The 23,573-nt window shown below is 35.4% G+C and overlaps 1 protein-coding gene across 20 annotated transcripts in view; it reads left to right on the top strand.

The window, feature by feature from the left end:
* LOC128229128 (protein unc-13 homolog B-like) overlaps nucleotides 1-23,573 on the top strand; it is a 105,673-nt gene that overhangs the window by 64,911 nt on the left and 17,189 nt on the right. For 12 of the 20 annotated variants that reach the window (XR_008260036.1, XR_008260035.1, XR_008260037.1 and 9 more), the window contains 15 exons: nucleotides 4,190-4,264; nucleotides 5,101-5,320; nucleotides 8,236-8,356; nucleotides 8,545-8,651; nucleotides 8,982-9,123; nucleotides 9,580-9,621; nucleotides 10,070-10,197; nucleotides 11,735-11,850; nucleotides 12,378-12,455; nucleotides 15,508-15,582; nucleotides 18,698-18,795; nucleotides 18,995-19,148; nucleotides 19,846-19,914; nucleotides 21,419-21,508; nucleotides 22,181-22,532. Coding sequence is in view for 15 of the 20 variants with exons in the window: in XM_052940830.1 (XP_052796790.1) it covers nucleotides 4,190-4,264; nucleotides 5,101-5,320; nucleotides 8,236-8,356; nucleotides 8,545-8,651; nucleotides 8,982-9,123; nucleotides 9,580-9,621; nucleotides 10,070-10,197; nucleotides 11,735-11,850; nucleotides 12,378-12,455; nucleotides 15,508-15,582; nucleotides 18,698-18,795; nucleotides 18,995-19,148; nucleotides 19,846-19,914; nucleotides 21,419-21,508; nucleotides 22,181-22,532 (1,867 nt within the window). In the remaining 5 variants the exon portion in view is untranslated. Of the gene's footprint in view, nucleotides 1-4,189; nucleotides 4,265-5,100; nucleotides 5,321-8,235; nucleotides 8,357-8,544; nucleotides 8,652-8,981; nucleotides 9,124-9,579; nucleotides 9,622-10,069; nucleotides 10,198-10,710; nucleotides 10,839-11,734; nucleotides 11,851-12,377; nucleotides 12,456-13,134; nucleotides 13,153-15,507; nucleotides 15,583-18,697; nucleotides 18,796-18,994; nucleotides 19,149-19,845; nucleotides 19,915-21,418; nucleotides 21,509-22,180; nucleotides 22,533-23,573 lie in introns of all 20 variants that reach the window. The other 8 variants (XM_052940823.1, XM_052940822.1, XM_052940834.1 and 5 more) reach the window with 6 other exon arrangements.

Genomic DNA, 23,573 nt, shown 5'->3' with positions numbered 1-23,573 from the left:
TTTTTTTTCAAAGAAAAAAGTTGAGGTATTGTCATAGCCTTAGATTTGTTGTTGGTGTTAAGCATTTGTTTAACCTTGGCCATAACTCAAAACCATTTGTGATATTCAAATCGAAATGCTACATATGTTACCAGATACAAAGCACACTTGTGTAGCAAGCCCATAACTCATGGCTTTAATAATTGTTTAGAAATGCCCCTTGTTTGATTGAAAAATCAACAACAGACTAATGATTGCAATCTTGTTGATGTTACGCACCCGCTATTTAGATGGGGTCTTATTCTCCTTTGGCCTTCTATTTTTAGCTCACCTGAGCATATAGTGCTAAAGGTGAGCTATTGTTATCAGTCTATATATCCGGCATCAACAATTGCTTTACACAAAATCTCCTCTTAAACCACTTGGACAACCTGGTGGAACTTCAAAGGGATATTGGGTGTTGCCCTTTCAAAAAAAAAATAAGGAAATTTCTTCCTAGAGGCCTACAGCCTTAAAGCAGATATAAAGCTTAGAAGTTTGGTGTGTAATTTAATGGTCTTCTAGTTGCATTGCCATGAACCAAAACACTCATTTATTGTTGTAAAAAAACAAAAGTTTAAAACTTTCACTCAGGTGAGCGATTTAGGGCCATTATGGCCCTCTTGTTTACCAGTATTGCAAGTTTGGACATTACTTCTTTTCTTTCTCTTTAATGTGTACATACGTATGTCCGCAATGCTAGCTATGCCCCTGTATGACCAATTCTCTCAAATTAACATAACCATTTTATTGCTGCTTGAAATTACACTTAACATTGAGAACTTACTTTTTTATTATGATGATAAAAATGACTATATTTCATTGTTTATTTTGAGATAAAACTATTTTAGATAAGTACCAAAGTAAATATAGCTTCGGCCTATAAAATTAATATCTGTGTTTCGGGCAACCCATCCCTACCTAGCGAAAGCCCGCCCCCTGACCCTAGATTTTTGTAACATAACTATATATTTTACTTTAATCTGATTTGGATATGGACAATCTGTCATTAAAATTGCAATTAAAAACCAAAAGTAGTGATTAAAATCACAGCCTACTGAAATGTCATCTTAAGCATTTGAGACTTGTTGTTCTTGCCCTACTCAACTTGGAGACTGTTGCTCTAAACACAGATAAAAACATTTAAGCCTTAATCATAAATGTGTTCCTGGAAGTGTATGTGTGTGTATTTTAACCGGGTGTATTTTTGCTGACAGGTCATGAAGGTATTACTATAGTCTCGTAGATGTTCTCCATGTAATATGTTGTAGTTCTCTTATTTTTATTTCATGTTAAGAAAACAGTCATAGGCTGCTGACTCAAATTAATTTTTATCCTCGATGTTCTATGAACAAGTAGAAAATACTTCTGTTTATATTTTTTAGATATTTAACTTGATCAATGGAACTGTGGAATGATTTGCATGAAAATCTGTATTTTTTTCGAATGTCAGCAGTAACTATAGCACAGTTTTAGTATTTTAACCATCTTTTGAACAGGAAAAAATGTTTTTATTGGCATGGACTCATTTTGTTTTTTAGGTTTCTATAAGTAACTGTTAGTGCTTATTTTTGTTCTTCCAAACAATGAAGTCGTTAAGCCAGGCACTGGCTAATTGCTTAGAAGACCAAAGATAAATGCTTACTTTCTTAGTGTTCAGTGTGAAATGCCACGCAAATACCTTTGTACTGGCCAGTGCTCATGCGCTTCTAAAACTCTCACTTAATAAAATAAATTCATGACTACCATATTATACTGTGTAAAGGACGCTAGCATAAATAGGGCCAATGGCAAAAAAATACGTGAAAAATTGGGTTAAAAACCTAAGTATCATAGATAGGATGGAGTGAAAAAAGTTTGTTTTTGACAAAATTTATTAAATTGTGAAAATAACAAAGGTTATTAAATAGTACAGCACATGTACACCAATAATAAAATAACAATTCTGATGTTGCTCTGTGCCGGCATGAATTGTAAAACACCAGTCATATATTGAACATAAATGTTATTAACATGTCAACACCTTCAGCTAGGCATTACAAACATGTGGTTACAATAGTAACACAGAGGGAGATTTTCACACATTGACGCACTGTTACAATTATGCCAGTTCACAATACGCATGTTTATTCATTATTTTAATACAGAATCATAACGCAAAATCTGTTGTACAATATCAAAACTTAAAATTAATGAACTATGTTTATTTAGACTCACCGTGGACTTACTAACTGTTCCCAGTTTAGACTCACTGTAGACTTACTAACTGTTCCCAGTTTAGACTCACCGTAGACTTACTAACTGTTCCCAGTTTTACACTGCTGATGTAACTAAATCCATCAATGGATGTGAGTTATGTCCCTTTGAAATTAAGAATGTAAACAAACACATTTTCTTCCATTTAATTCTCTATTAAAGCAAATTCAGCCAGAAATAGCCTTCTTAAAAAGATGTCAGTAGCCTTGATACTCATAGGACGCAGGCATTTTTTTTCTTTGAAATCTGGGCCAAAAAGTGTGTCCTATACACAGTATAATATATTAAATGGAAATTTGGTGAATGTTTTGTCACTTAAAGTATAAAATTTGCGGTTGTAATCTGCTTATTGGATTTTTGGCTGTCAGAGCTCTTCTAAATAATTGAGTATGAATCTGTCCGGCAAGCCCAACTGGCAGAGGCAATGGCCTGAACACTAAATTGTGTATGCTCATATTGTCATAAGGGTACATGTATTTTGTCAACTATTTTCTTTTTACTTCATATTTCATATTTAATAGGATCATGGCTAAAATGGAGTATAAATCTGTTAGTGTACATATTAAACAAAGATAACTTAAACATTACTCTGCATTACACAATATAAATTCATTGTAGCTTTATATATTTTATGTTGCATCTCATTTTCAGTGTGCGTTTAATAACATGATGGTATAATTATAATAATAAAGGGTTTATTGCTGTTGAAAATTCTTATATAAATTAGGCCAATGAATTATTGTATTTACCAAACATGACACTAAAGGATTCCCTTGAATATGTCAATCTACCTGCTATAAAAAATTCCCAGGCTTAGAAGTTAAAACACTCCAAAATGAGCTCATTTAATATTATTCAGTATTTTCAATGTTGACTTGCATGTTTTATACATCTATATGACTACCATCGATAATTTTCTGAAAGTAGAATCTTATAAACTCTTTGACTGAATCAATTTCCCTGATATTTCAATGCTTCATCTACCAATCAGTTCTGTTCTATTTATTGAGGTATTTTCAGTAAAATGACATTTTATTTCATGCAGCTACAAAAGGTATTTTGAGAACTTACACCTGGTTTACATTGAATATAAGCTCTTCACTTTTTCACAAGGTTTTCACGAACTGTAATTTTGATCATATTTTAAATATTGGTAATACATTATATTTGAAATATATCTTTTTACTTCATTAATTGTCGTAATTTTTTGCATCAATAATTATAATAGGCCGGTTAGCATGATCTTTTTTTAAAATCTCTGGAATTAATGCGTACAATTCAAAGTATGAAAATCTTGTGGGAGTTTCTTGTAGTTTGTAATGTAGTGAGGGTGAAACATACAAATAAATAATTGTTCATTTTATTTTATCATTTCATCTCATGTGTATACTGGTTACTCACACATTTCTTTTTTAATCATGAAGTGTAAAAGTTAGAGTCAAAATTTGGTTTCTTTGATTTTTTACACGTTTTTGAAACTAACTAGAGTGTAGATATTTTTCTGTATTTGTTCATTTTGTTGCACTCATATTGAGCAATAATTGGTAATTGCACTTGAATTTTCACTGCAGTTAACAAAGTAGATGCACGTTGTGATTAAAAGTACTAATATTTATTTTCGCAGTATCTAATAATTATTTGAAAAAAAAAGAGTAAAAATATTCATAATTATTTCTGTTTTTGAACAATTTGTTGACAGTAGTGATAATGTGAAATGTAGAATCTGTGAAATTTTCAATGTGAAACAGAAAGATTCCTGATCCTTGACAGGAAACGTATGTCGCCTAAAAAGGTAAAATGCTTAAGGTTGCTTTTGCTTACTCTTATTTGCATCTCAATGTGTTTGTAAAAATTGTCCACAAGAAGAAGTATTTAAAAGTGGTATTAATTGTGTTGGTTTTATTTCTTTTCACAGACAATGCAAGCCTCCAAGAGAAACGCAGTGTCTTCTGCAATGGTTGCCAGACAGTCGCTGAATGATGAAGAACTGGTAAGAGTTATTCCCCTTTGAAAAAGTAGAGCCATGTTTTTGTCATTGTTAATTTCTTTTATATTTAGGCTTGTTGCAAGATTGTGCTTTATAAAGTCTTTATTTGAGTAATACCAATTTCTAGATATGAGATGCCAATGAAACTGTACCTGTTTAAGCATCATCATTAGATTCTCTACGTTCTAATGGTTAGATTGTCGTTCTGTAAAATTGATATTTGCAACTTTATTTTGTATGACAATGCACTTGATGAACTAAAACACTATATCAACACAATAAGAAAGACTTGGTCCTTTTTCCCTTTCAGTTATCCCTTATAATTTTCCCTAAAGCAAAAGCGACTATTAGTATTAGTGTACAAAGCCAAGCAATTTAAGTCTCATACATAAGTTAGGTTCACACAGAGGTTACCTATTACAGTTTAACTGTTCAAGTGTCATAACTTATGCATTACAGATTGCCGTTAGGGTTAAAGGTAATCTCAAAGAATTATATGATCATTTCTTGCATAAGAACACCCTCCCCCCCCCACCTCCCTCTACACACCACAAACTGTGTACTCTTTTGCAATAAACAGTAAGTCTAATTATAAAAGGTATTGCCTATGTTTCTGTCATTGCATAGAAGTTCTTTATCAAGGAATAGATTATTACTTACTATTTGTTTGATTTATCCAAAACTGAGCATAATCATTGTTATATGCTGCTGTAGTGCTGCTAATAATAAACATACGTAATGTTAGGTCTAAGGTTGTTTGCTTTTTTATGCCAATAATTACTTATAATAAACGTTATCTACAGTGTGAGGTTTTCATTATTTTTTATTCTGCCTTTCAGAAGATGCATGTGTACAAGAAGACGCTTCAGGCTCTCATCTACCCCATCTCGAGTACAACGCCCCACAACTTCTATGTGTGGACGGCAACGTCACCAACCTACTGTTTCGAGTGTGAGGGTCTGCTGTGGGGGCTGGCCAGGCAAGGTGTGCGGTGTACGGAGTGTGGTGTCAAGTGCCATGAAAAATGCAAGGATCTTCTCAATGCTGACTGCCTGCAAAGTAAGTTTGGGGAATAGTGTAATAGTGTTAAATCACATTGGTAAGTTAGCCTCACCTGGTGCAGGTGGCAGTGGTGAAGGTAGGTCACATAGCTAACTGTAACATTCTATGGAAAAATGTAAAATGACAAGTGTCTTTTTTCTTCAATTTAAACTAAAACACTTTAAGATGAGATATAAAAAAATCATCTTACATTGTTAAGTTGTTGGTAATGTGTTTTGTCGCATTCATCATGAAGAATGCATATAAATGACCTCTTGCTTATCGTGTCAGAGCTGTGCTTGCTTTCCTCTGTGATATTAGATATTTCAGGAGACTAATTTAATGGAGGTACTTTTAAAAATAATAAAAATCACAAATTTGCTTGCATACATCATTTGTTTTCTTCTCATGCATTCATTTTAAATCAGCACATCTTAATTATTAACATGTCCATGTTAAGTACAAAAAAATGTTTAACACCACAAACAGTTTTCCCGTTTTCCTTCATAATATCATGATTTATTTTCAAGATACCTTTTGCAACACTTTCTGCTTTGTGATTAGTATATACTATGTTATGCTTGTAATAGTATTTAGCACATTCTTGGTGTTTCTTGCTTGCAAGCTAGAGATTAGAATCTTTCCAATTTAAGCCCGGCTGAACAAAAGTTAAATGTTGAAAATGTCAAATGTCATTACAGATAATTTGAAGCTTTAAATTTATTATGAAAAACGAACCATTTAATACTAAACACATTAATTAACATTTTGTTTTTAAAGGCTGATCAAAACCGGTTCTACCATTACTGTACAACTTTTTGATTTAAGATGTTTTAATTTATGTCCATATATGTTGGCTGTAATATGGCTTTCTCATGTGTAGTCAAATTTATAGAATAACTTTTATCATTTTTAACATTCAGCAAGGTTTAAATTGCAGAATCTATGCACACAAATAGATAGAAATCACTCTTAGCATTTTGTTCTTTTTTAAGTTTTTTCTTTTATCTCCTTTTCAGTTGTGCAAGGTGATTATTCTTATCTCCCTTTGCTTTCGTATGTGATTGTGAAATCCTCTTTTACATTTAATTAAATAATAATTTCAAAATAAATGAAGGTCGACTTTATTTCCTAACAATTTTTAATTATTTGAACATTAACGCTTCTAAACCTTTTCACAATATGAAATACTGATAATATTAATGATAATTATATATTTTTTATTTAATATGATAAAGTGTTGTGGTCTTTTTGTTATTCTTACATTTTATGGTACCATCATATTTATTTTTTAAATTAAACATTATGTTTCAGTTTTTAATAATAATACTTGAAAGCTTTCATGATTTGGATTTGTTTTCTTTTAAGAAAAAAAGGATAAAAGTTTTGTTTGATCTTTCTGTATTATTTCCATTTGCTTCTGCTTTATGTGTTGGTTGTACTTTCTTTAAGTTTTGACTCGAAAGAGGATAAACTTCAGTAAGTTTGTTCAGTTGAGTATGTCCCTTTAATAATTATTGTTTGGCTGTATGATATTTGTTGAGTTTGGTCCCAAGTAGACCTTCTGTGATCACCTGTTATAGAAATCACATTACAAGGTCGATCACACTCAAATGAAGGAAATAAATACCAAAACACTAGACCAATGTTGGCTGTCTGGCTGCTTATACATAAATTTTATTTCTTCCAAATGTTTGCCTTTGTGTGTCCTTATGCACTACTGTGTAATTTTAGCAATGTTTAGGAAATAACAAAGAAAACATCTTTAATATAAAGATATTATAAAAAGCTTCTATGGACAAAAATGTTGTAGAAATGCGTCCATGCAAATGTGAGAACATACAAAGAACTATAGGTACACAGAAGGTCTATATGTTGTGTTGTAAGTGGTTGGCTTGTGTTCCCCAGATGGAATATTTGACGAAGACCCGCAAACACCCGGCACCAGGCCTAAACGTGCAAACATTGAATGTGGTAAGACTTGGAATCGAGCCCTTCATTCCCTTTTGAAAATAATATGTGATAGAAATAAAGTAATAACTGTTTTTTTTGTAACAAATTACCCTACACTTAGTTATAGTGTATTAGTATCACGTCCTTCAGATGACATAACTTCAAGATATTAGTGCAATAGGTCTTTGTGTTATGGTTTTAAGTCAGAAGAAATATAAAACAAATTCATATTGTCCATTCTGTTAACTGCATTACAGTTTGGTTCCCTCGTATATTTTTTGTCGTATGTCATGTCCTTTTAGTATTGTTTGTTCGTAGGTTTAGATGTTAAAACTTAACATTAGATTAGTGCGAGCATTTTTCGCTTTATTTTCTAATGCTTAAGCTTATTGCTATCCACTTATGTTATTATCAGGTGATGCAAAGGTGGCATTTGAATTTAAAAAAGATGTTCCCAGTCATAGTTGGAGAATTGATATGTATTATTAATTGATTTGGTGAATGTGAGTGAAACAGGGTTTCTACTGCCAGTTTTGATAGTATTTTTTTCATTGTTAAGCAAGTCTGGTGTTTTTATTTTGTGGCTTAATTATATTTGTGGAATAAATTTCCCATTTGTGCTGGGGCCATATTCAATAATTTACCCATCTTATATTTAACACAATTGAGTAGAATCTGAGCGTTTTGGATGGACATTAATTGGCCAGGCATGGGATTCAATATGCAACTTAAGTTAATCTTAGGGTCATACATCATTGACTTCATTTTCTCTATTGGTCAGTTATTATTAACAAGTAATCCGAATAGCTCCATCGTTGTTAGATCCGATTAACAGCAATATTGAATACTAGCCATGTAGACTGAATGGAATCACTGAGGCATGTCTAGAATGGATAAGGATAAGAATATATATTGGATATGACCCCAGAACTAGGTGCCAAACATTTGTAAATGCCATACTGTTAACCTGGTGTACTCAGGAGCGGCGGAGAAAAGCTCAAAACATGGTGCTGAAGACAAGACCCACAACATCATCAAGGCCATGAGAGACCGCATGAAACTTAGGGAGAGAAACAAGCCAGAAATATTCGAACTCATCAGGTAGGCATTCATGTCACCTTGCAGATACTTACAAACCTTATGTTTTAATACTCATGTACTATACTTTTATATCAGGGGTAAGAATCTTCCAAGGATCTAAAGGATGATGAATATAGAAACTATGAGACATGTTTCTTCATGTCAAACCTCAAGATTTCGCTTGATTCATTTACACATTTTTGTTGCAGCCAAGTGTTTAACGTAGAGAAGAAGTCACACGCGGGTCATATGAAGGCCGTAAAGCAGAGTGTGTTGGATGGCACGTCAAAATGGTCTGCCAAAATTGCAATCACAGGTATATGATTAGAAGCTCATTTGTTGGAGACGAGTATTTGGTACTGTTTTATTTTAGTTTATGCTGATTTTCTTTTTGTTTCTCTTAAAACAACATGTTACTTTCCATTGATGCAGATTCACATCCTCAGATTGGTGGGTTAAGGGACAGAATGAAATCCGATTTCTAAAGGTTAAACGAGTCAATATGACAGACATGAAAGAATTAATTAAATGAAAAAATTGAATCAACAGCCAAAAAAGGTTCTTGACTTAAGGCCAAAAATGGGCCTAGAAATGAGTAGTGTTCACAATGTACAACCAGTTGACAAACCGTGCACATTGTTTTCAGTGATATGTGCTCAAGGTTTGATTGGGAAGGACAAAACGGGGACAAGCGACCCGTACGTCACGGTGCAGGTTGGCAAGGTAAAGAAGCGCACCAAGACCGTGCCACAGGATCTCAACCCGGAGTGGCACGAGAAATTCTACTTGTGAGTCAACCAAGAGTTCAATTTATTGCTATAAATTTAACATGATTGTGAAGCCTTAAGATCTGTAGGCTTATATGAATCCTGCTTTAATGTGTTTCATTGGTAGAAACCAGTACTTGTGCCCATTAATAGAGGCCAATGGTGGGACTAGAACCCACGTCGATACCTCTACTAATACACCATCTCAACATAAATCAAAGAAACTCACAGTGTGAGGTCCTTTTGTTTTGCTGAAGAAATGATACTTAGATGTGTACAAGAATGTCTCTATTTTCTTACTTGATGGACAACACATGCATGTACAAAACAAAGTTAATATTTTCTTCCAGAACCAAAGGAACACCACTGTTTAAAACTGACTTAGACATTCTTGAGCTAAATCTTATGGCATTTCAGCCTTACAAAATACTTGATACCTCAATATTAAGACATACCATGATTGCATTTATCTTTCAGTGAGTGCCACAATTCATCTGACAGAATCAAAGTCAGAGTCTGGTAAGTACATGTAATGACTGAATGCAATGTCATAGAAATCTGCTCAAAGTTTAAGCTTGTCATGCTGTTGTTTTTAAGATAAAAAGTAATGTTATTATCATAGCCATGCTGTCACCAGTAGTGGGTAACTGATGTTGCTGCTGGTTGTTTGAAAACTTTATATTGACCATAACTAGAAACAATTACAAAGTGCAGATGTGTAGCAAGTCCAGTAACTGGCTTAACTATTGTTTTATTATGTTTGTTGTTCAACTAGTAAATGAACAAATTAAGTAAAAACATTGTAAATACGTGCTCCCTTACTGGTAACATAGAAAGGAATAAAAAAAGAATATTTATGTTACTTTTCTCATGATGCTTATTCCATACTCATTTAAAACAAAGGGGCTCAACTTTGATTTCAAAAGATTATATTAAAAATTAATTAAAATATGCATTTTGCTACCAGGGATGAAGACAATGATTTGAAATCAAAGTTGCGTCAGAAACTGACTCGTGAGTCAGATGACTTTCTTGGCCAAACAATCATCGAAGTCCGCACACTAAGCGGTGAAATGGATGTCTGGTACAACCTTGGTAAGGTCAAGGTCATGGCGGTTGTGTGAAGGTCATGCATGAACATCAAGTAGACTGTTGATATTGTGTGTTTTGTTTTGTAGACTATAGTGTGGTCAATGCCTCCTGTTGTTTTCCGTACACGATCGAACATGTTTCTGGCAATTACATTGAAAATAGAATTTCAATTCATGTCATTTATATTTTGGTATATGGCATTTAATACAGAGAATTCAGAAAAATATTTGATCAAAACAACAAATAATGTATGTTTTGCCAGATAATATTGTTTAATCTATTCCTCAGCAGTTTATGCTTTGTTTTGTTTTTCTAATACCTTTAAAGTAATATATTTTCCATCGCCACCTACTGCTCTATCCGTTAATATCTCTTACTGCCTTCGTGGTATTGTAAATCTTTCCAACTGATTCCAAATAAAGCACAAACTGTTTTCTATACCTCCTGCATGCTGTTTATCACTTGTCTGCATGTTCTACAGTTTAGTATCAGAGCGACTTTATGTTCATTTTCAAGGGATGAAGATAATGACTTAAGGTCGAAAGTAAGAAAAACCTTCACTCGAGAGGGGGATGATTTTCTCGGTCAGTGGTATATTGAGGTTGCTCAACTGTGCGGGGAAACTACTGTTTGGCATAATCTAGGTAAACATGCAAAACTTGTTATGAAAATAGAATAATGGTCACTACACAGCAAAAATACACTTGTTTATAATGTTATCATGGAATCTTAAATTTGATTAAATGTTTTCTGTATCAGACGATGTTCCATGATTAAAATCAGAGATGGGGTCAGATTTAAGATCATCTCTTGAGAACTATTTAGTATAGGTTAGAGTTTATTAGGATTTTTTTTCGTGAATTATTAACCTAAGGGAGCGGAGGGTGGTAGGCTGTTGGGGAGGAGGCCATGGATATAAGGTGGTATTTGGACAGTGAATTGTCTTGAATTTTTTTTTTCCTTTTTGGTGACAATCGGTATACCTTAAAGTGCTTGTTACTTTGTATGATGGCTTCATTTTCATATAAATAACTTTGCATGACCCTGTTTCGCAATAAAGCTATTCAAGAAAATATTGACATTTTACAAATTTAAAAATGGTAGCTCTTTCTTAATTCCCTAATCCTGTGTGTCTCTAAAATAAAAAAACAATTTCCATTAAAATATGTCTTGAACCAAGTCTTCGTTTTTTTCTTGTTTGCTTTTTGTTTGTAATCCTGCCTCGAAGTTTTAATTTCCATTTAAATGTTTTGTTTTGTTCTCTGGATATGCAGCTGCATTTTATGTTTACGAAATCAAATAATTATCTTATTTATTTCACTTTCAATGTTACATCTTCTCACATCTGTGTGAACAAATAAAGGTTTTTTGTATGTAATTTGAATAATACTTCTTGAAATTTATGATAGTCATTATTTAAGTAAAGCCATTAAGTAATAAAACTTAGATATTTCATTTGTTATTTTTTGTTGTTTTCACAGTATGAGTAACAAATTTAACACATTCAATTTCATGGAAAATGCTCAATTGTGTTAACCAGAAAAGCGTACAGACAAGTCTGCAGTGTCAGGTGCTATCCGTCTGCACATTAGTGTTGAGATAAAGGGCGAGGAAAAGGTCGCACCCTACCATATCCAGTACACCTGTCTCCACGAGGTGAGCTTACAAATACCACTAAGCTACAGTTTCAAACACCGCTATGATACTGTGGCCGTATAGGAAGCTGATATAACCTACATTATATGTGTTTATTTGTATTGTTTTCTGATGTGTTTGACACTTTTTTGCATAAAATGATCTTTAGTGACATTTTTAGCAGTCTTATATGTGACTAGTTTTATGATATATGTAATGGTCATTTAGCATTTAACTTGATATATGTGGTATATCCAAGAACAAATGACTTGTTATAGTGTATCAGCTTGGCATCCTAGTTTTCTACAGTGTTTTCTCTTGCTGCTATAAGTTTCACAAACAATTCAAGATAATTTTTTGCCCAAAATATATATTGAACAAAATCCTACATAGTCTTTAGATGTAATTTCATCAAACTAGGCCCAGGTACCGTTACTCTTAATATGCACCATAGCATAGGACCTCAGTATTTCTGGTGAGTACATGTTAAAAGAATGTTTCACTTTGATATATAGCTGTATTTTAGACAAAGTTTATATATGTTTCAGAACCAGTTTCACTACCTGTGTGAGCAGACGGGTGGCACAGTGAAACTGCCAGAGTCCTCGGGGGTAAAACAAAAATTAGTATGTATGCATGGCAGTTTTCTTGTTATACAATTGGCTAGGCAATAGAGGAAGATTTGACTAAATGTATAAGGTTAGTGTTATTTTTTTTAACATATCAGAGGCATAACATGGCCAATATTGATGTTAGACGCAAGCTACAGTCACAGACCTTACCCATCTTTACCCTCAAATACTTCACCAGTTTTGCAAGTCTGGGGAAAAATGTGTTTTGTTTTGGAGGCTGATTTTGTGCACAATAGAGTCTGTATTGCTAGCTGGCATATTTTAGGATCGTAACTGCAATTTTGGGTGATACAGTTCTAAACCAGTTTCAATGGACCTGGATTTGCTTTTAAGGGTATCTTACAAACTGACTTTACAAAAATAAAATTGAAAAGCACTCAACACACTTTTGAGGTACTTTATTATGATTTTTTTACATAGATTACCTCAATCTTCCTCTTTTGCCCTAATAAAGCTTCAGTATTTTAAATATAGTTTATTTGATATTTGCTGTAAAAGCTAAAAACCATAAAATGTCGCTTATTACTGGTATACTGTTAAGGTTTCTTTACATGCTTAAAGTAAATTTCATGCTGTTTCTTGTGTTTCTTTGTTTGGCGTATATTTATTTTCATGTTTATTTAAATTGAATTTCATTTTCTTTTTCCATTAATTTATCAAAACCAATAAATAGAAAGAAGAAGCAAAAGACGTAAGTGCATGAAGATTTTGTCCATGAAGCCTTGTCTGTAATATTATCAAAAGTTATGACGCCCCTTCAACAGTGTACCCCTGATTTTTACTCTCATTTGTAACCTTGTCAAGTTATCCTAACTGCATTGATTTTGTCAAATAGGTAATAACCGAGGTCCTTCTTTATATGAGTGAGACATGAATATGACAATGAATATGTATATATATTTGACAACATGACAATGTTCTGTTGAACTGTTGGGTTTGTTAAAGCATTGACATAGTAGAAGTATAAGACCTTAGTGATGTATTGTACAGGGGCGCAGGAAGCAGATTGATGTAAGGCGGCATTGGGGTGGGTTTGGGTCAGGCAGCATTGGGGTGGGTTTGGGTCAGGCAGCATTGAGGTGGGTTTGGGTCAGGCGGCATTGGGGTGGGTTTGGGTCAGGCGGCATTGGGGTTGGTTTGGGTAAGGCGGCATTGGGGTGGGTTTGGGTCAGGCGGCATTAAGGTGGGTTTGGGTCAGGCAGCATTTGGGTGGGTTTGGGTCAGGTAGCATTGGGGTGGGTTTGGGTCAAGCACTGGGGTGGGTTTGGGTCAGGCAGCATTGGGGTGGGTTTGGGTCAGGTGGCATTGGGGTGGGTTTGGGTCAGGCGGCATTTGGGTGGGTTTGGGTCAGGTGGCATTGGGGTGGGTTTGGGTCTCAGCCTCCCTATGTTGAGGAAAATTTTGTTATAACCAACAAAATGGCACTCTTCGGTTAATTCTAAGAATTAAATTCTAATAAAAAAAAACCTACACTGTAATGTTACACATTTTATTAACCAGGTTTTCACATATTGAAATGGGCGGCCGGGCGGCGTCAAACTCACCTATGAAACTGAATTACTTTAGTAAGGGTTGACATATCTTAACCAAACTTGGTCTATAGAAAGAGTTTACGGGTACCTTTCATAGGATTGCGTTTGGGGTTCTAGGGTCAAGGTCAAGATCACTGTTACTAAAAAAGAAAAACGGTTGAAACGGAATTACTTTAGTTAGGGTTGACATAACTTGACCAAACTTGGTCTATAGGAAGAGTTTATGGAGACCTTTCATGGGATGCGTTTGGGGTTCCTAGGTTCAAGGTCAAGGTCACTGTTACTAAAAATAGAAAAACAGTTGAAACTAAATAACTTTAGTAAGGGATGACATATCTTGACCAAACTTGGTCTATAGAAAGAGTTTATGGTCACCTTTCATTGGATTGTGTTTGGGTTCCCTAGGGTCAAGGTCAAGGTCACTGTTACTAAAAATAGAAAAATAGTTGAAACTGAATAACTTTAGTCAGGGTCCACATATCTTGACCAAACCAGGTATAAAGGAAGAGTTTATGGATACCTTTCATGGTATTGCATTTGGGGTCCCTAGGGTCAAGGTCACTGTTACAAAAATAGAAAAACAGGCACAGACTGAAGTTCCTCTATCAATCATTAAAAACCTGGTTTCGTTGCATTGCAGCCTTTCTTGTTTAATATATACATGCATGAACTTTGCTTTTAAAGTTCTCTGTTTCATACAATATTACATGAGCACACATGCCATGATAACATTATAAACAAATTATCATTTTGATTGATTTTGTATTGAGATAATGAAATTGAACTTTGTATGTTCTTTGAACATTATAGCCGGCATAGTTAGTCAATAAAGCAAACCTTAAATTACCAGCAATAATCTATGTCTACTAAGCAGATTAATGAGGTTGCCAGTAGTTGGTTGTCAATGAATATTTTGTTTGAAACCAACCTTAACACTCCATCTGGGATTACAATACATGATATGACTGTCATCACATCCTTCTATGGATAACAGGTCAAACTGATTACGGAAATTGAGATTCAAAAGCCTTTTAATGTAAAGAATATATTATAAAAAAATAAAAAATAAACAATTTTTTTTAGGGGCTTCACCAGCTCCTGAGCCTTTGTTGTATCTTGTTGACCCTTACATAGCCCATATACATTGTACTTGTCACAGGTCCCAACGTCTGCATGCTAGCCTAAGTTGTGAAATATTTCACCTATCACTTATTTTACATTTTTCCTGATCTTCAACAAATTCAATGGTGCTTATCATTTTCTGTATGAATCAAGGTTTTAAGCAGGGGAGATGTAGTGTGAAACGGTTAAGTTCCAATTGTTATTCTCATTCTAGAAAAGCATGTTTGAAGGTCTTTGTTTCTTTTTTAAGCGCTAACTGGCTATTCTTCCAAAGTGAAACGAAATTTAATAGGCAGCTTTTGTTGTATGTACATGTGTAATGATGTGTCTACACGTCATATAATAGCAGTCATAATTCACTGCTGTGTTACATATTGGATTTGTGTTGTCAGAGTGTGAATTACGGTGTTATCGCCCTGCTCAAGACTATCATGAAGAATTGTGCGATCACTACCAAGCTCATTGAGGTTACAATAAACTACACGAATGTACATGACTAACTATAAACAGCTTATCATAACTGGAAGGGTACTTCTGGCTCTTGCTGAACACTTGTAACCCTGTTCGCCCAGGAATGTTGTGGTCTTGCTATTCTGGCTGTCTATTCTTGTATAACTGACTTCTGCGCCCCTCTCGCTGAACATTTGTACCCCTGCTTCCCCCAGAAATGTCGTGGTCTTGCTATTTTGGCTCTACTCTTGTATAACAGGCTTCTGCGCCCTTCTCGCTGAACATTTGTTCCCCTGTTTCCCCCAGAAGTGTTGTGGTCTTGCTATTCTGGCTCTATTCTTGTATAACTGACTTCTGCGCCCCTCTTGCTGAATAATTGTATCCCTGTTTTCCCCCAGAAATGTTGTGATCTGGCTATTTTGGCTCTCTATTCTTGTATAACTGACTTCTGCGCCTCTTTCGCTGAACATTTGTACCTCTGTTTCCCCCAAGAAGTGTTGTGGTCTGGCTATTCTGGCTCTATTCTATTGTATAAATGATTTCTGCTCCCCTCTTGCTGCGTGTTTGTACCCCTGATTACCCAAAGAAATGTTGAATTCTGGCTCTCTGTAATTGTATAACAGATTTCTGCGCCCCTCTCGCTGAACATTTGTACCCCGTTTCCCCCCAGAAGTGTTTTGGTCTGGCTATTCTGGCTCTCTATTCTTGTATAAGTGACTTCTGTGCCCCTATCTCTCCACATTTGTACCCCTGTTTCCCCCCAGAAGTGTTGTGGTCTGGCTATTCTTGCTCTCTAGTCTTGTATAAGTGACTTCTGCGCCCCTATCTCTCCACATTTGTACCTCTGTTTCCCCCTGTTTCCCCCCAGAAATGTTGTAATGTGGCTATTTTGGCTCTCTGTTCTTGTATAAATGACATTTGTGCCCCTATCTCTCCACATTTGTACCCCTGTTTCCCCCCAGAAATGTTTTATTGTGGCTATTTTGGCTCTCTATTCTTGTATTAATGACTTCTACGCCCCTATCTATCCACATTTGTACCCCTGTTTTCCCCCAAGAATGTTGTGGTCTGGCTATTCTGGCTCTCTATAGTCTTGTATAAGTGCTTTATTATGCCTGCCTTCAAAAAAGAGAGGTATATTGCTTTGCACATGTTGGTCGGTGGGTTGGTGGGTAGGTCGGTCGGTCCGTCGGTAGACCAAAGCTTGTCCGAGTGATAACTCAACAATTCCTGGACGTATGGTCTTCAAACTTGACATGAAGGTGTAGATGACCCCTATTAATTTTAGGGCTCATCAGGTCAAAGGTCAAGGTCACAGTGACCTTTACTGGTAAAAGAATTTCATAGCTTGAGTGATAACTCAACAAGGCCTAGACCTATGGTTATCAAACTTGATATGAAAGTTGGGCCTGACCAGTAAATGACCCCTATTGTTTTTGGGGGTCATCGGGCCAAAGGTCACGGTCACAGTGACCTTGAATGGTAAAAGGTTGTCCAAGTGATAACTCAACAATGCCTGCACCCATGGCCCTCATACTTGACTTGGAGGTTGGGCCTGACCAGTAGATGACCATATTGTTTTGGGGGGTCATCGGGCTAAAGGTCAAGGTCTCAGTGACCTTGAGTGGTAAAAGGTTGTCCGAGTGATAACTAGACAATGCCTGCACCCATGGCCTTCAAACTTGACTTTGAGGTTGGGCCTGACAAGTAGATGACCCCTATTGTTTTTTGGGGTCATTGGGCCAAAGGTCAAGGTCACAGTGACCTTGAATGATAAAAGGTTGTCCGAGTGATAACTCAACAATGCCTGCACCCATGGCCCTCAAACTTGACTTGGAGATTGGGCCTGATGAGTGGATGACCCTTATTGATTTTAGGGGTCAGCAGTCAAGGTCACGGTGACCTTGAAAGCAAACTCGACATACCCTGGACCAATGGTCATCAAACTTGACATGAAGGTTATGCCTGACCAGTAGATGACCCCTCTTGACTATGACTATGACTACAGGTCAAGGTCACAGTAACGTTTAACGCAAAATAGTTAACAAATCTTCTCCCAGTGATATCTCAACAATGCCTAAACCTATGATCATCAAACTTGACATGAAAGTTGGACCTGACCAGTAGATGACCCTTATTGATTTTAGGAGTCATTGGGTCAAAGGTCAAGTTCACAGTGACCTTGAATGCAAAACTGTTTCGAGTGATAACTCGACAATGCCTTTGACATTTAGGTTTTTGGTGACCAGCTGATGACTCCTATGGATTTTGAGGTCATAGAGTCAAAGGTCATGGTCATAACACACTCTATCCTCACACTTTGAAAGGTCATAATCTTAAAACTGCCTCAACGGCATCCAATGTCAGTGACAAATCAGCTGTCATTTCGGTCCATGCATATTTCATTCAATTGTCCATATAATCCTGACAACATGGCGCTCAGGGGGGGCATAATGTTTGACAAACATCTCTTGTTTAATATTCTATTTACTTTGTCTGTACCAAAAACGTATAGGTATTGTCATAGCTGTGATGTTGGTGTTGACATCATGTAAAAACTTAACATAAAGATATTAACACAAAACTTGGTACACTTGTTCCTTTTGACAATACATGAATGTGAAACGAATTTTGTAACTCTGCAAGAAAAGTGAAAAGTTATGCACCGTGGTAAATTAGAAAAATGGACTCTTAAATATATGCGCTTATTAATGTAAGATTATATATAGTGCTTGTTGGGTAACAGAGAATCATGATAAATTAGTATAATACTCAGTAGAATTCAGGCAAAAGCTTTTAGTAAACTATTGATTCAAGAAGCTGTAGATAAACAATAGCTAAGTGTCTTATGTAAACAGAATTGCATGTCTGGGCCTCCGGTTACACAACATTATAAAACAAACTTATTTTTTACTGTCAACACTGTTAAATTATTATTTTCTTTATAAAGAAATTGTTTGTAGATATTCAACATTCATTATTTTGTTACTTTAAACAATGATTTTACATTACACATTTTTAGTTAGTTTAAACAGAGATATATTTGCATTATTTTGCACTCTAATTTTTATCGCCTTCCAAAATGAATATAGTGAGTTAAACAACACAACATTGTTTGTGCCACGTTTTCAGGATGAAGCGTGGAAGACATACTTTGAGGAGCCTGCGCAGGAAATAGTGGATGAATTTGCTATGAGATATGGAATTGAGTCTATCTACCAAGCTATGACGTGAGTAATAAACCCACCTGTTCTCTTTTTGCGCCTAAATTTAGTTAAAAAATGAAAAAAATAGCATATTATACATATGGGTGTTGCAATGTCCGTACTTCTGTCTTCAGTTTGATGCTTGCTGACCTTGATATCATTCTCTATTTTTTTATCATATTATATTCTCAACAAATACACGTATCATACTACCCTTCTGCAGGCATTTCTCTTGTTTGTCCACCAAGTACATGTGTCCAGGCGTACCAGCTGTTATGAGTACCCTCCTTGCGAACATTAATGCTTTCTACGCCCACACAACGGCAACAACGGCTGCAGTGTCTGCCAGTGATCGGTTCGCTGCCTCAAATTTCGGGGTAAGCCATGTAGACAATATCAAATCTTAGAAGAATCTGATGTGATTTGAATATGGCTCCAAAAATTAGTGTCCATACAAAACTTGATTCAGAAGATAAACTGCAATTAACATTTTTAAATTCTTTTAAAGTACCAAACAAGTACTGCATGTATGTCACTTTGTACCTGAACAAACATACACATGTTCTATGGCTAAAACACACAGATGTACTTAGCTTATAACAATGTTTCATGGCTTAAAACATGTCTTAAACACACGTTCAATGGCTTAAACACACATTCTTTATCTTATAACCATTTTCCATGGCTTAAACAAAAGTTTCATGGCTAAAACATATATTATGTTCCTTAGCTTAAAACCACACTCCATGGTTTAATCACACCTTCCATGGCTTAAACATGTCATGGCTGAAACTCATGTTCCATGGCATTGACACACCTTCCATGGCTTAAACACATGTTTCATGGCTGAAACTCATGTTCCATGGCATTGACACACATTCCAAGGCTTAAACACATTTTCAATGACTTATGGACATTCCATGGCTTAAATACATGTTCCATGGCTAAAACACACAGTCCATGGCTTAAACATGCATACCATGGCTTAAACATGCAATATGAGGCTAAAATATTTAAAAAAAAATAAAATTGTGTTATTTTTATCAAATTATGTGTATGTTTTTTGTGTTTCAGAAAGAAAAATTTGTAAAGCTACTAGACCAGCTTCACAACTCCCTGAGAATAGATCTCTCCATCTATAGGGTAGGTTTTCTGGTGTGTGCTTGTTGTACTCTAAGAAAATATGATCTTATTTTGATGTTAAATGTACCAGTGACTGTACCACTAGAAGAGTACATCTTGGATACTTCACTGTTTCAAATATGTTTTCAGGGTTCGAATTTAACTTTGAGGAGCACTCGCAAAATTTTGCGAGTGCATTTTGCATTCCCTTATAATATTGTATAATTAAAGTAGAAATTAACACCTAAGACATATTATGAATATTAAAAAGTATCAATCTTGAGTGACTCGACTACTAGAACTTGTTGATGGCTTATTCTATTTGGGGGGTATGGAAAGACTCGTCTGATGCTGGCAGCTTTTTGATAACAAAGCTGTCCAATAATTTGACATTGTTCACTTTGTATATTTACCCTCGCCATCGGGTAATTTAATACCCATTCGACAAGCACGCTACAGATTTCATTAAGTCTATAAGTATTAAAAACAATAAAATAATAAATTTAAAATAAAAAAGCAACAGTAAATGTAGCGTGGATACTTTGGACCATGAAATATATCGATCAACGAAGTCTATTCATTTTGACAGGATGATGGGGTTTACATATAGTGCGCAAAAGCGCTAAATTTAGCCAATGATTGAGCTAGGTGATTACGTCATTCGTATTTACTTTGTATTATGCACGCCTCGGAGCATTCGTGATAAAACTCGGCCTTTTCCGTATTTGTTCTATTTTTGAAAACCTACTAGAGCGTGACTCTGTACTTTCTTCTTTATACCGGTAGTGTAAACATGCCACTTATAGGCTGTTTACACTCGACTACATAGCGGAATTAAGTTCATGTTTATTCTACTTTCCTTTTAACATTTTGTGGTCTAGAAAAAGCCACTCGCAGAATTTTGCGAGCTTATATAAAAGTCACTCGCAATTTCCAAATGTCGCTCACATTTTGCGAGTATGCGAGTCTAAATTCGAACCCTGGTTTTAGCATATCTTTGTTTTCTATGGTTCTGAATTTTTAAGGTTTACAAATGTGTCCAAATACTATAAAATATTGAATCAATATTTCTTTTAAATATTTGAATTGTTCAAACTATTATTACCAATTTGAAGCTTTTCATTGTCATTAGAAAGATGATATTATCCAAACCCATTCTTCCTTTAAAATATATCTTGCATACTTTGTCTTTTGGATATACACAGCAATAAAATACAATAAGACAAAGGTGCCCCCCAAAAAATTTGGAATAAAAATATAAGGCAATTTTAAGTTCCAAAACTTTCAATAGCGTTTCTAACATCTTTTTGTTGTTGCCTGATTAGTTGATTGACATTAGCACTAATTCTTTAATTGATATTAAAAAGAAAAATAATAATGAATTAAGTGTTTCCATATGCATTACGCAGAAAACTAATATTTGGCTCAAAAACATTAGCAAGTCCCTTGAAGTATGTCCTTGGTAACTGATTGTACACTCCTGCCTGACTGGTCTCCCTATATATGGTTACACACTATTTTGTAGAACAACTTCCCGGCGTCAGACCCAACTCGGCTGCAGGACCTCAAGTCCACGGTGGACCTCCTCACAAGCATTACATTCTTCAGGATGAAGGTACACAATGTTTATACTGAACAATTCCGCCTCTTTATTTCATAATCAAAATACTCTAGTAATAAAAGTCATAATATAGCGTATGTTTTACATTGGTTTGATTATTATTTTTTAAATATCTGATTAAACATCAGAAAAAAAGGAAAAAAATATTCATTATTTTTTGTAAACAAAGTGTCTTGGCGAAATTGACAAGCTCAAACGATTGCAGTAAAACCTGTATTCTTATGATACTACCAATGACATGGACGGGCAACAGTACAACAGCGTGTAACAGTGCAGGAGGAGACAGTTCAAATAGTCGTCCTCTGTAGTTTACTTTATATGTATTGTATTAGAGAATTAAGGAAGTGAATTATAGTAATTGGGTTCAAGATTACTGAAAAACCTGATTTGAGCTAAATGTTTATATCGAATAAAATAGTCTTTTAGTTGTTGTTTTTGCATAATTATTTCATTCATCATTAATGTTAAGATTTTAGACAGCAGATTTAATTTGGAACTATTTTGCTGTTGGCTAAATTGGTATAAAGTATAATGACTGAAAACATGTCTTATCAGCTTATACTTTTAGAAATATTTGCATTAGGATTGTTCATTGTTCTATATTGTTATCATTTAAAAACATAAATATGGAACAATGACAGACCTTTGTTTTGCCTTTTTACCCAGGTTCAGGACCTGCCATGTCCTCCGCGAGCCAGTGCTGTGGTGAAAGACTGTGTTATTGCCTGCATGAAGTCCACCTACCAGTTCCTCTTCGACAACTGCTGCGACCTCTACAGACGCGAGTTTCAGGTGGAGACAAACACAGAAAGTGAGAATCCGGAACAGGAGGGGCCAAGCGCTAAAAATCTCGGCTTCTGGCACAAGCTGATCGCCCTGATAGTGTCAGTGATAGAAGAGGATCGTAACAGCTACACACCTGTGCTCAACCAGTTCCCACAGGACCTGAATGTGGGCCAAGTCAGCGCTGCCATAATGTGGGACCAGTTCGCTCAGGACCTTAAAATTGCCTTGCAAGGTGAGTAATTGGGTCTTCAGTAGCATATTTATGTTGTTTTGCGTTTAGCTCACCTGAGCACAAAGTGCTCAAAGTGAGAGATTGTTGTAAGATTATGTCCAGCGTCCATTGTCAACAATTGCTTTAAACAACGTCTCCACCTAAACTGCTCGGACAATTTTGATGCATCTTCACAGGAATTTTCCTTGGATGGTGCCACTCAAAATTGTTCAAAGAAGTGTATTCCAGGCAGAACTCTGGTTGCCATTGCAACCGAAAGGAAAAACCCATCTTGACAAAAAAGGCCTAGAGATTAGAATTCTAATGTGTAACATTGTCTTGTGGTTGTCCTGGAATGTTCAAAATAAGCGTTTGGGGTCAAAATTGACCATGCCTTGGGGCAATTGTTTTACATAAAATATATAGGGAAAACTTTGAAATTTTCTTGTAGGAAACAGCTTGGCTTAGACCCTTGATTTTGGCTATGTAGCATCATATAGTGGTCCTGTTCCAAGATTGTTCAAATAATGTTCCTGGTTTCAAAACTAACCACAGCCTTCAGGGGTCACAAGTTTCCTAAAGGCTAATTTGAAAATCTTCTTGTCTGAAACCACTAGGCCCAGATCCTTTATATTTTGTATATGTAGCACCATGTTGTGATTCTCTACAAATGTGTTCAAATTATGACCCTGAGGTCAGGATGTATGGTATGTAGCATCACATAAGGGCTCTCTACCAAATTTATTCAAACTATGCCCCTAGGATCAAAACTGGCCTTACCCCAGTGGTATCAAGTTTCCTGTTGACTTAAATAGGGTTATCTTTGAAATTCATTTGTTGAAACCACTTGGCTCAGATCCTTAATAGTTTGTATGTAGCATCATATATTAGTAGTACACTCTCAAATTTGTTCAAATCGAGCCCATGGGATCAAAGCTGGGTTCAAAATTGGCTCCACCCTGAGGGTCACCTGTGTTACAGAGATAAATAAAGGAAAAAAGCTTAGAATCTTTTCTGAAACCGAAAGGCATAGAGCTAAGATATTTGGTGTGTAATTCTCCA

Source organism: Mya arenaria, chromosome 3 (genome assembly GCF_026914265.1).
Source record: "Mya arenaria isolate MELC-2E11 chromosome 3, ASM2691426v1".
NCBI lineage: Eukaryota > Metazoa > Mollusca > Bivalvia > Myida > Myidae > Mya > Mya arenaria.
The sequence above is the reverse complement of the archived record's forward strand: the minus strand, read 5'-3'. Positions and strand labels throughout refer to the sequence as shown.